At 46.1% G+C, this 13,661-nt stretch overlaps 1 protein-coding gene across 5 annotated transcripts in view; it reads left to right on the forward strand.

Moving 5' to 3' along the window:
* LOC142567838 (nischarin-like) overlaps positions 1–13,661 on the forward strand; it is a 191,586-nt gene that overhangs the window by 141,589 nt on the left and 36,336 nt on the right. For 4 of the 5 annotated variants that reach the window (XM_075677987.1, XM_075677989.1, XM_075677990.1 and 1 more), the window contains one exon: positions 12,821–12,931. The exons of the other annotated variant lie outside the window; for it this stretch is intronic. In XM_075677987.1, the coding sequence (XP_075534102.1) occupies positions 12,821–12,931 (111 nt within the window). The remainder of the gene's footprint in view (positions 1–12,820; positions 12,932–13,661) is intronic. 5 annotated transcript variants of the gene reach the window in all.

Raw genomic sequence — 13,661 nt, forward strand, 5'->3', positions numbered from 1 at the left:
GTCCATCATGAGCGTCCAAATACACATATAGTAACGTGCAGAAGGCATGGCAACGGCAACGCAGACATCGCGAATGCGGCCAAGGTGTCCTCAGTAGTGCTATTTCAGTTAAACCATTTTTGGTGTTGCAGGCTTTGCTAACCTACACTAACTGCAGACGCCATTCACCGCGAAAGTGTCGGTGTTGTCGTCGTCACCTTCGTTCTCATCCTTATCTTCAGCTGATTCTGGCGGCACAATCACAACATCAATGCTCTCTTGTATGTTTTCTGCACTTTCAACTGCACCCAAAGCATCGCGCAAACAACAAAATAGCTTCCTTTTGAAGAAAAACTATATATCTATGCTGAAGCACGACTAAAAAAAGTGCCGATTTTTAACTGCTAATGCCCACTGTGCTATATGTATCAAGTACACCAAAGATTGAATACATGTTGTTCTTCAAAATAAAGCCGCAGATTTGACAGTTTAACACTGAAAAGCACAATGCAAACATATGAAGCAGGCAAGCAGAAATAAATGAAAAGTGAGTATGCATCCCAGTTCATCACGAGTCTGGAGTTTTGCTGAAATTGACGCAGAATATTTAGATATGGAATAAACAGTAGATTCTACCCTGTGTTAGGGTGTGTATGTGTGTGCGCACCCTCTGGGTACAAGGAAACGCAAAAGACAGTAATATTGAGCTCTCCTAGAGGTAAGGGTGCAAAACCGAGTGTACTAGTTCTAGTACAGTGGGTGCTAATGGGTTAATACAAAAATGCAAAAACATAAATACAGTCTAGCCCACTTAAAATGATATTCAAGTGCCACGAAAATTCTATTGTTATAACCAATAATTGTTATAACCGGGTTGCATGAAACCATCTAGAGGGAAGGCAGAGGTGATGTGAGAAAACTAAAATGGCGGGGAGGCCCAGTGCCCCTCCACACCACCTTCCTCCATCCGGCTGCTGATTGTGTTCACTCATTTAACTACTTCCTGGCTGCACCGATCACATGTAACAAGCCGCGGCTGTCGGTGTGAAAGAACGGCACTGCTATGACAACTTCAACGAGGGGTCACGGGGGCAAGCAATATGCGACCACCGCCGAAGTATTGCTTAGGTGGCCCCAAAAGGGCCTATTAAAATATGCGAGAAGGTTGCCGCAGCAGCCTGTCAGCTTGAGAAATCCAGAAGCAATGTGGAGGCAAAATCGCCAAACGCATCCCGCCACATACTTCTCACTGGCTTGCACAAAAAAACCCTACGTCAGTCAGCCTTGCGTGCTTTACGTGAAGCTTGCCAACATCCTCCTCCAAGGCATCCAGATAGTCCACGTAGTGCAGTGGAAGGTTCCTTGCAAAAACGAAGCCCCGGAGGGACTGAATCATCTGCCCGGCCTCTTGTGAGGACAACGTTGAGGCAGCCTGCCCTACCGCGCCATCGCTTCCGTTGTCACCGTCCCTATCCAATGCAAGCATGTTCGCAACAATCGCATCATCGGTTAGAAGCACTTTGTTTACAAAACTATAGCCATGCGCTTTCTTTCAGTGGCAACTTCATGGATTGCCGACGATCAGAGGGTGGATCAGCCATGTTCCATTTCGGCAGCGAGTCAAATGAGCCTGCAAAACCACGTGGCAAGGAACGATTTCGACGCAACCAACAAAGACGATTGCGAGCGATTAAGCTGTTTGCAGAACTAACTGCGCTGAATGAGGAGCCAGCGAGCAACATGCGAGCAATCTGGGAGCAGCGCAGGTCACGCAATTCATCCGTGTTTCGGAGGGTGTCAAGGCGTAGAGCTATGGGCACAGCCCATTCGTGTTCGGAGGGGTGGAAGGGCAACAGGAGAGAGACGCACAAAGAAGGCTGGAAAATTAGCGCGCGGAGGCTGTTGGAGTAGCGGACCATCGTGCAGTAGCTCGAATTTCTGGTTTTCTTGTTTTCCTTTTCAAGCATATCGAATTTCACTACCTGTCGGCTTGGACACCCAACAACCAGACTTTATTATTATAACCGATAATGCAAGATAGAGGCAATGTAGTAATCGGGTTATTTCATCGTGGAAAACATACAAATGTTGACAGTGCAGCAGCTTCTTATTGTTATAACAGATATATTGTTAACACCGGTATCGTTATAAGTGGGCTCGACTGTAATAAATGAAATCATGTCATGCAGATCCTGAAAAGAAAATATATGTAATTCATGGCAGAAACATTCTTCCTTTTATAAGCTCATTTATTCAATGTTAAAGGGTATATCGTTTCCATCTAACTAATCTCTTACTTCTTTATAAAGTCCTTAAAGTAATATTTAACGACACAGACTCACTGGATCTGCCCATTATTTTTGTGGACTGATAGACAAACGTATGCTTCTCGTAATTGGTCTCTGTTTTTGATGTGTGTTCTGTGCTGTGTCGTAGGAAGTATCTAGAGAGGTTATGTTGTTCATTGCCTTGTGTGCCAGCGTTCTTTTCTTTTTATTTCTAGAAAAATTCTTATATAGCATATCCTGTCCAAGCATAGCATATGCATATTTTTGGAATAGTGGCACTACTATTGGAGGTGAAAGACTGCCATACTAATTAGCATATAAGCGAATAATTCTTTTTTCTAAGTGCTGGCAAGTGTTGCTGTGCTGCATACTAAGTAACAATAATTTAAGTGGGAGCAGAAGAGGGAATTATGTAGCAGTAGTTGTATAGGCTTTGGAAGGATACATCTTAGACGACTGACAGTTCCTGTGCCAACATTGTCCTTCTCTCTGTGCCAACCTTCTGCGAAGCTTTCTCATAAACCTGTGGGTTTCTTTTGTAGCTTTGTGCTGCTGTTCGGTGGTTGACAGTAGTTCCTCTCCCAAAACTTGCTCCATCTTGAGGGCAGAACTCATTTGCCTCACCCAGCATTAACTCACCAGCAACAGCTATGCAAAGTAATTTTGGCTCCACCTTCAACATCGTTATTGTGAGTTCTTACTGTATTAGTCAAACAAAGTTTCAATGTCGGTACCGACCCTTTGCAAGAATTCATCACTTTCGTCTCAAGTTCTTTACTGAAACCAATGTTCAGTTTTTGCTCCGGCAGTCATGGTACCATCTTAGTGCAAACCTTTTTCACTTCCAAATCTTCTGCCAGCATACTGTGAAGGCATGACTTTCCTAAACCAAGTGCTTCGGGTGTCCTTCTAACAGTCATATGGTGGTTGTTGAACGTGACAGTGTGCACATTGTGATGTATGTGTGACGCCCTCTCGGCATAATCTTTGCTGGCCTTCCAGGCTCTGGACAACATTGATCACCATGCCAAATAAACACTGACGAGCACAGCTGCTCTGAGTCAGTCGTCATTCACCACCACCACGCTCCAGAGCATCTCTCTGACGGAAGGTGCCTTGACCCCTCACTTGTCCACGAACCCAGCTGGATCATGACATTGGTGATGAATACAACTCGCGGATTGACCCACACCACCGTGAGTGGTGAAACACCACCCCTGTTCCTGCCGCCATGCCGCTATACAAGACGCTTGAGCCGTTTCAGCGAGCTGGGTCTGGCTGCCAGTCTACGAGGAGCAAGTTCACATGTTCTTCCAAGCAAACAACATACCTGAGGTGAAACAACGGGACATTTTCCTGGCCAGCTGTGGGGCCCGCATATTCAGTCTCCTGCTCAACCTCCTCAAGCCGGCCACACCGCATGTTAAGATGCCGAGTGAGCTGCTCACCACACTGCGCTCGCATTTCAGCCTGTTACCATCTACACTAATGGAGCGGTTTGGCTTTAACAACAGGAGCCACTGGGAATTGGGAACCCTTGGGCGGTTCGTTGCTGCGCTACGAGGGTTAGCCAGGGGCTGCATTATTGTGGAGCAGCTGTACTCGCTGCTCTGGGACCATTTTGTCTCCGGCATAAACAAGATTGCACGTGCAGCTGGCTTGCCATCGGCTGAAACGGTAGTCAACAAGTTGGCAACAAAGGGTGGTACCTGCGGTTGCTGTGGTGGTTCCCACTCCCCCTCACAGTGCCAGTTCTCCCAAGCACAATGCTTCATGTGCGGGAAAACTGGGCCCTTGGAACGGGTATGTCGAGGCAGGACGACGAACAGCGGCCTGCAACCAGGGTAGCCATTGCAAGGGTATGTGGTGGGGACGTGCAGCAGCAGGCTCGGGTCCCTCCGAGCCTGCCGATCTTCGACATGTGGCACACAGGCCTTGTTCCATCGTCTGTGCCACCATACATGCTGACCGTCGAAGTCTGCGGGTACCCCATTTCCATCGAGCTGGACACGGGCCAGCGTGTCGGTCATGGGTGGGAAACTGTTGAAGCGTACCAAGCGTACGTTTCCTGGCATGTCCATCAAGGCTTCAGGCGTCATGCTGCGCAGCAACTCCAGACGCATCTCTCAGGTCCAAGGGGTCTTCGCCGACTATGCTGGGCCGAAACTGAACTCACACGCACTGGATGTTTGTCTGCCAGAGTAACAGGAAGACTACCTGTATGTGGTGAAAAGCATCCCAAGCCTCCTGACAGAGTTCAAGTCCCTGTTCCAGCCGAGCGTTGGCATATTTGCCGGCACGACTGTCGGCATCTATGTACCTGAGGGAGCCCGGCCTCGTTTTTTTCAAGCCTCGTCTACTGCCGTTAGCCCTGAAGGACGGGGTCACCCGATAGCCACAATGGTTACAGTGAGAAAGCATCCTGGTGCCTGTCAAACCGTCTGAGTGGGCCACTTTGATTGTTCCGAGTCCTCAAGCCAGATGACAGTGTCAGGATCTGTGGGGATTTCAAGGTTATCATCAACCCCATCACTCCCGTCGAGAAGTACCCGTTGCCCTGGATTGAAAATTCATGGTCAGCATTGTCCAGGAGACAGAAGTTCACGACGCTCGACCTTGGAGACGCTTACCAGCAGGTGATGCTCGAGGATGTCTCCCGGAACTATGTCATGATATTAACAACTGTGGGGCTCTTCCAGTACATGGGCTTACCATTTGGCGTGGCCTCAGCCCCAGCCATTTTTCAAAGGGAGATGAAGTGGTCGAGGCTCTGGCACCGTCGACCAGGCATGAACCTGTTATTAGTGGCGACCCCCCATATACATTGAGCCTGGACGTATTTTGTTTGTGTTGAACAAACAAACTGGGGGTAAGAGATGTGACGAGCTTGGGACGCCTTCTCGGCATATTCTTGGTTGGCCCGCCAGGCTCAGTGGCCCGCCAGGCTCGATGGAAAACATTGATCACCATGCCAAATAAGCACCAACGAGCACAGCCCCGCAGTGGCATCTGCGTCAGCAGGCGTTTGGTGCCTACAGTTGGGTACATCACGTACCTGAGCGCATGAGGCTTGGACCCTCCTGCATGTAGCCATGTGCAGCTTAGCTGTGTCTGGGGAAAGTGGGATCCTGGGGTTGAGCCGATGCCTGGTGTTTGGACCTTTAAGACCCCTCGGCGGAGGCAACACACCTTTTTGGCCTCTGCTTCACATAGACAGCACCCCTGGACTGACCCAACCGGGGGAAATTAGCAGTCATTTTTTCCTGTCTGTCTCTCCTCAAATCTTCGTCTTTCTCTCTCACTTTTTGGCCTTACCTTTCATCTCTCTTCCATTTACTTCCTTTCTCCTTGGCAGCAAAGGTTAACCCTGTGTGGCTATCCTACCTTAGGGTACACCATATTTAGTTATAGTGACAGCGTACGACTTGTGTCGTGTGCAGACTTGTACACAAGCTCTGCTGCATCCCCTAGTTAGGCTCCCTGGTGGGCGGTCGGAACTGTTGCCGAAGATACACATTTTCTTATGGCAGCGCAAACTTCTGTTGTCTATGATCAGCATCTGAAAAGGTGCCGCACCGAAGCACCATTCCAGTTCTTCTTTCGGAGCAATGCTCCATTTCCCAAGTACTATGTAGTGCACAGTGAAAACAACATACTAGTAAGAAAGCTCTCTCCATTTCTAGTGGCCAAGTTTCTGAAAGACGAAATCAAACCGACATACAAAGCCTCAGAAATGTCTAGTGGGGACCTCCTCTTAGAACTAAATGACAAAGATCAAGAACAAAAGCTCTCGGAACTTACCAGCATTGGTGACGCGACAGTGACGATTTCACCACACATAGCACACCCCTGCTTGTATTCAGTGTTCTAAGAGGAAGACTTTCTTGGCCTACGCAATGAGGAACTGCTTGAGGGTTTCCAGGAACAAAACGTGACCAAAGTACAAAGAATTGTCATCCACAGAAATTGCCAAGAAATCCCGACAAATCATGTCATACTTACCTTTCGAACCTTTGAACAAGTGTAATGCCTACCTTGCTGGGTGCAGGGTACATAAAAGTAAAGGTTAGACCATATATCCCGAACCTCGGAAGGTGTTTCAAGTGGCAAAGGTTCGGATATGCTTCACGTGCATGCCGAGGCCAAACAACCTGTGCTAGATGCAGCTCCAATGATCGTCAATCTGACAACTGCACTTCTTCCCCACATTGCATTAACTATAAAGGAGACCATCCAACTTACTCGCGGTCTTGCCCATGCTGGAAAAAGGTAATTGCACTAACTGTGAAAAAAAAAGAAACCTTGTTCTTTGAAGCCAGAAAGTGACTATCGTACCTTTCGCGAAGAAGTTATGTCGATGTGAAGCAGGTGGGGGCAGCGTTACAGAGGCCCTGGGAGTCCTCCAAGCCCACGCGCAGTGGTGCCGCAGCGACCCCTCCCGCCCCCATGGTGGAAGTAGCCAGCGCTGCTCCACAATTGCTACGAACGGGTGGATGCCTGATTTTCCCTTTATTCGCTGCTCCATCCTCTTCAAAGGGCCTGCAGACACCAGTTCCACAGGGCCCTAAAATCAAACGAACCCCTAGGCCCAAAACACGTGTCTCGGCGCCTGATTCTCGGTCCTCCAGCACCTCAGAGAGAGCGATGGAGGTCGACCCAAAAACCCCAGTGTCGTCAACGCCGAAGGACAAGCGTTCTCTCGAGCATGGAAAGAGGGACAAAGTCCCGATAATTATGTCAAATAAAAAGGCGGTAACCTAAAGGTTATGGCTCCTTTATGTTAGCATTCTTTAGATCTGCGTCACCTAACATCTTTTTTATTCTTATTCACTTTTAATGCGATTTTTTACGTTTCGGGTTCAATATGGCTTTTATCCACTGGAATTGTAGAGGTCTCTTGTGCAACTTAGGTGACATCAAAGACATGTTCAGTAACTTCTCTTGTGACCTTGTGCTTACAGGAAACAAACCTACGCGAAAAACACAAAAATATTTTAAAAGGCTTCACTGTTGTACGGTGCGACCGTGCTCGGCGAACCGGCTTTCAGGTGGTGTAGCCATTGTTCTGCAAAGCGGTATTGCAGCTAGAGAAGTTGCCATTAATAGTCGCATAGAAGCCATTGCTGTCACTGTTTTAGCATACAAAACCATCACCATTCGTTCTATGTACATTGCTCCACATTTGCATTTTAGTGTAAGAGATCTGGAGTTAATTTTAAACCAGCTAGCTGAACCTTTTTTAATAGCGGGTGATTTGAAAGCACATGGAACCTGAAACGTATACTCAGTCAGTACAGTGCTCATCGCTTCCTTCAGACTGGAAAACGGCGAGGGTGGTTCCAGTCCATAAATCAGGTAACGCATTATGTCCCGAGAACTACCGACCCATCTCATTAACCAGCATTCCATGCAAACTCTTAGAACACGTCATCTATTCTCACCTCATCGATTTCCTGGAAAGCAACTCGTTCTTCCATCCATCTCAACACGGTTTTAGAAAAACCTTTTCTTGCGATACTCAACTTCTTTGCTTCACTAACGATTTGTTTGCCGCCTTCGATCAAGGATTCCATATTGACTGTATTTTTTTAGATTTTGCCAAAGCTTTCGATACCGTATGTCATAACCTACTTATCCATAAACTTAATCAGCTTAATATTGACCCAAATGTGTTGTCTTGGATTAAACAGTTTCTTTCTAATCAAACTCAGTATGTCACAACCAATAACTCTTCATCTGCATTGTTAACAGTTACATCCGGAGTGCCACAAGGCTCTGTCTTGGGGCCTCTACTCTTCCTGATTTATATTAATGATCTACCTAACTGTGTAAAGTCATCATCAATTAATTTGTTCGCAGACTATTGCGTAATATACCGAAAGATTACTAACCCTGATGATTCAGATAAACTGCAAGGAGATCTTCACAATATATCACTCTGGTCTAAAAAATGGCTCATGAAACTTAACGCTAACAAGTGTAAATCAATGCGCATATCACGTAAAACCAGCAATAGCAATCAGTGTCGATATGTACTGAATGACACTTCATTAGCATCCGTTAACGCTCACAAATATCTTGGCCTTCACATAACTAATGATCTTTCATGGAATTTGCATACTAATTATATTACTGCTAATGCTAATCGTATGTTAGGATATCTTCGTCGTAACTTTTCTACCGTTCCTACTTCGGTAAAACTAACGCTCTACAAAACCCTAGTTCGCTCAAAACTTGAATACGCATCTGCCATTTGGGATAACAATCCAGCATCACTAACCGTAACGCTTGAAGCAATTCAAAATCGAGCAGCTCGCTTTATTTTATCTAACTATTCCCGCCATTCCAGTGTTACATGTATGAAAATAACCCTGAATCTGCCAGATCTTTCTTTACGCCGCAAATGTGCTCGTCTTTGCCTATTTCACAAGGTTTATCACTCAAACCAGGTGCTCAAGAATCAACTTATCACCCCACCTTCCTACACTTCATCCCGTTCAGACCACAGATATAAAGTTGCCGTCCCATCCTCCCGAATGAACAAGTATCATGATTCTTTTTTACCCCACACAAGTGTCGACTGGAACCACCTTCCTGCTTCCATCATTCAGATCACAGATGTAACTTCATTCAAAACAGCAGTCTACCACGCTATCGCTTAACGTTGCCTGCATACCATTGTCTGCATATTACATTGCTTGTTATGTACCACTCCTTTCTGTAGTGCCTTAGGGCCTTGAAAGTATGTATAATAAATAAATAAATAACTAAATAAATAACACGATATGGGGTAGCAAAACTGACACCAGGGGACAAACACTTGAAGATTTTATCCTTACAAATGACATATGCCTTCTAAACACCGATGCGGCAACCTACTGCTCCCCAAGCACAGGATCTATGAGCTGTCTAGATCTGGTGCTGTGCTCTCCATCTTTCCTCATCGATCTTAAATGTTGTTATCGACAATCCCTCTGGTAGTGACCATGTGCCAGGTATTATTTAAAAAGAATATCTCCTTTCCAGAAAACACTGTCAAGATCACCTCGTTAGAAACTGCATGTAGCAGACTGGCCTCTCTTCAGCGAAAAGGCCAGTCTGGGTGACATATCCGCTGATCTAACGATAGATGAAATGAATGAAGATATTACTGCATCTATACTTGCTGCAGCAGGACAGACGATCCTGCAATCCTCCATCTTCTTAGGGAAAAAATTAAAACCCTGGTGGACTAATGAATGTACAAAAAGCTAAAAAAAAACTACAAAGCGAAGCTTGGGGTATCTTTCGGCGATATCCAACACAAGATAATCTACTCTTTCAATAAAGCAGAAGCGAAATCTAGGTACATGTGCAGACATGCCGAAAAACTGTCTTGGAAAAACAATGTATTTTCAATAAATAGCTTGATAACATCCAAAAGAATGTGGAACCAGCTTTGTAAGTTTAGGGGCGACTACGGTTCTTACACTATCCCCATACTTTCACCCCCAGGCACACAAACAAATTTAGAAGAACAAGCAGACGTATTAGGACAGCATTTCCATGACATTTCAAGCTCACTGAATTATTCTGCTACATATTAAAGATATAAGCAATCAGCAGAAAAACTAAAGCTTCCAACCACAGGAAATTCAGAGAGATCGCATAATGCCCCCTTAACACTCTCGGAAATCACTACAGTACTCGCCACTGATGAAAAACAGCACTTGGTCCGGATAGAGTACATTACGCAATGCTCGCTCACCCATCTCCTAAAGCAGTTGAAACCTTGCTTCGTTCTTTTTATTATAATCTCGGAAACTGGAACTAGAATTCCAACTGGAAACTGGAATTCCAGAATGATGTGAATTTTCCAAAGTCCCGGCCCAAGTCTATTAGCTTATAACATGCTAAATTTCTAATGGTGTAAACCGCTTTTCACACCAGGGCGGATCATGCGGACAATTGAGCCGCAGCAATACCCAGTGCGCCGGTAGCGCCAGACGCTGGCTGTTGTCAGGCCAGCAGATCAGTCAAGTTCCTATCGCCAGGGTGGCTTATGCCACTTAGCCTTGACTTCATCGGCGGGCCTACCTCTGCCCCCCTCAACCAAAATTTAAAAAGAAAAAAATTTTTCTTTGTGCAGCATTATGCAACTTGTCGACCGTTTTCAAACACCTTGCAACTTTATTCACCATCATCAGCCTATTTTATGTCCACTGCGGGACGAAGGCCTCTCCCCACGATCTCCAATTACTTCTGTCCTGTGCCAACCAATGCCAGCTAGCACCTGCGAATTTCTTAATTTCATCACCCCACCTAGTCATCTGCCGTTCTTGACTGTGCTTCCCTTCTCTTGGCACCCATTCTTTATTATATCATACTTTATTAGCAGCCAGCGATGACATGCAATCCAGTCTTGCCACACAAGCAAGATTGGTGACATCCGCTGCCATGGGTAGCCTTATCTCTGTATTCCATGCTACACTATTGTCTTCCGCATTCAATGACAATTCAAAACTTTTCTACCTTTTACCAGCCAGATCACACCATATGAAGTAGCTTCATATCCGGAAAGAAAAGATTCCCTTGCGCAAAGCATGTCCTTATCACCATATTTCAGCATCTAGGGCCCAGCAACGAAAAGAAACTCGAGATTACGAGGCAGATCTTGAAATGTTGTCCTTGGAACACGCGAAGTGCACACCTTGCTTCTGCCAAAATGTGTGTGAAACAAGCACGCCAGTGATTCAAATTCACGTTAGCCAGCAGGAGCGTTCCCTGTGTGCCATGTGACTGCCGCAAGGAATTGCAACGCTAGTTTTTTCTTTTCACGCTCGCTTTTGTTACTTTTATTTCTGCATGGAGAAATGCAGCACGGTGGCTGTCTGAATGTCTAATCTCATGTTTACGGTGATACCAAGATGGTGATACCAAGATGGTGATACCAAGATGGTGATACCAAGATGGTGATACCAAGATGGTGATACCAAGATGGTGATACCAAGATGGTGACACCAAGATGGTGACACCAAGATGGTCATCATCATCATCAGCCTGGTTACGCCCACTGCAGGGCAAAGGCCTCTCACATACTTCTCCAACAACCCCAGTCATGTACTAATTGTGGCCATGTCGTCCCTGCAAACTTCTTAATCTCATCCGCCCACCTAACTTCCTGCCGCCCCCTGCTACGCTTCCCTTCCCATGGGATCCAGTCCGTAACTCTTAATGACCATCGGTTATCTTCCCTCCTCACTACGTGTCCTGCCCATGCCCCATTTCTTTTTCTTGATTTCAACTAAGATATCATTAACTCGCGTTTGTTCCCTCACCCAATCTGCTCTTTTCTTATCCCTTAACGTTACACCCATCATTCTTCTTTCCATAGCTCGTTTCGTTGTCCTCAATTTGAGTAGAACCCTTTTCGTAAGCCTCCAGGTTTCTGCCCTGTAGGTGAGTACTGGTAAGAAAGACACAGCTATTATACACTTTTCTCTTGAGGGACAATGGCAACCTGCTGTTCATGATCTGAGAATGCCTGCCAAACGCACCCCAGCCCATTCTTATTCTTCTGATTATTTCAGTCTCATGATCCGGATCTGCCGTCACTACCTGCCCTAAGTAGATGTATTCCCTTACCACTTCCAGTTCCTCGCTACCTATTGTAAATTGCTGTTCTCTTCTGAGACTGTTAAACATTACTTTAGTTTTCTGCAGATTAATTTTTAGACCCACTCTTCTGCTTTGCCTCTCCAGGTCAGTGAGCATGCATTGCAATTGGTCCCCTGAGTTACTAAGCAAGGCAATATCATCAGCGAATCGCAAGTTACTAAGGTATTCCCCGTTAACTTTTATCCGATGGTGACACTGCGTTAATGGAAAGCCAGGCTCGCGTGATCAGTGGTGCAATTCCCCGATTTCAAAGACAACACACTACAAAGTCAAATTTTCTCAAATTGTGCAGCGGATTTCTTCCAAATGTTTCGCCATGACATAAAAGAAAATCTTAAGGAAATTTTTAGTAACTTGGTCATTTCATAACCGTGTTCCCCCTTAATTTGCCTGTTTTTTTTATTTGGGGGGGGGGGGGGATGGATGACACGAATTTTTGCGCCATCCCGGAAGGTTCGTATCAAGATTCTACTATCTACTTTGTTCGCAGAACAATAATACATTTGTCCACCGAGCAGCTATCACTCTATCACGAAAAAAAAAAAGGAATAGTTAGGAAACTAGGGCAGCGGTGTGCCGTGACTCGCCACTCTGCGCTAAAGGCAAAGGACAACTGTGCTGCTTGGTGGACCAGTGTATTATTGTTACACAAACAAAGCAGATGGAAATCACTAGGGTATGCGCATTGCGTGCAAGAAGGTGAAAAGCTTCTTCACTTTTTTTCTCAAGAGCATGGCTGTGGCCACAGCTCGGGCATTGCAGCTCGCATCGAATGCAATAGTGCCAACTGTTCTCTGAAAGCATTCTTTCGAGAGTTGTTCTTGCCAGCGCAAACTGAAAAGTTTGTTCCAAACAGACCTGAGCACATTCCGACTTGAGAGCACTCCTTAATGCAGGTTGTACTTGACGGGCAGAAAGCAACGCAGAAGGAACTGGACACTGTCAACGTGTTGCGTGCCTTGCAAGTAGCCAAGGATAGGCGACCCCCCACCAATACAGCGGCCACGGTAAGTCATCAAGTAGCTGTGGAGGGCTGTTTTTGATTGGGTTCCTTCGTGCGTGGCTAATGCGGTGCACTCAACTGGTCAGTTTTAAGTACTGTAAGGTGCTGTAGCAGTGCGCTTTACATTCAGCCGATTGAGTTGCTCTCAGCTTCGAGCATGGAACGCAGCTGAGATCAGAGAGAATTCCGATCACGTGGCTCCTCCAGTTGCTCTAGGAGTAGCTGAACATTTGGCTAGGCTCCAATCTCGAGAGGGTTCCATGTTGCTGGATACTGAGTCAGAAGGTGGTAGGAACCAGTCGAATGGGAAGATGGCACAAGAGATCGCACAAGAAAGTTGAGCCAATAGCCATAACTAATGGAAACTCATTCCTGCCTATTACCTTGAACACAGTAATTGGGAAGCATTAACTTCACATATGCGGACTAAATCACATGTAAAGGAATTGTAACTCTAATATGAATACGGTCCAAGAGAGCAGCAGGCAGCGTGTCCTAACCAGAGCAGCTCAGGCAATCTCAAGCCCGCGCCTCCCGGACGACTGGCGATGTGTCTGCAGCGCTGGGCATTCCTCTTCACTACAATCGCCCCCCATAGGAAAAAGAGCCATCCTGGCAACTCATGGTGAACACAGAATCATGGGGTCGTAATACGGCTTCAGGCGTTGTATGTGGACGGTTTCACGACCACGATAGCGTTGGTCCATAGGTGGCATGACAGGCTTGACAATTAT

Source organism: Dermacentor variabilis, unplaced genomic scaffold (genome assembly GCF_050947875.1).
Source record: "Dermacentor variabilis isolate Ectoservices unplaced genomic scaffold, ASM5094787v1 scaffold_14, whole genome shotgun sequence".
Classification (NCBI taxonomy): Eukaryota; Metazoa; Arthropoda; class Arachnida; order Ixodida; family Ixodidae; genus Dermacentor; species Dermacentor variabilis.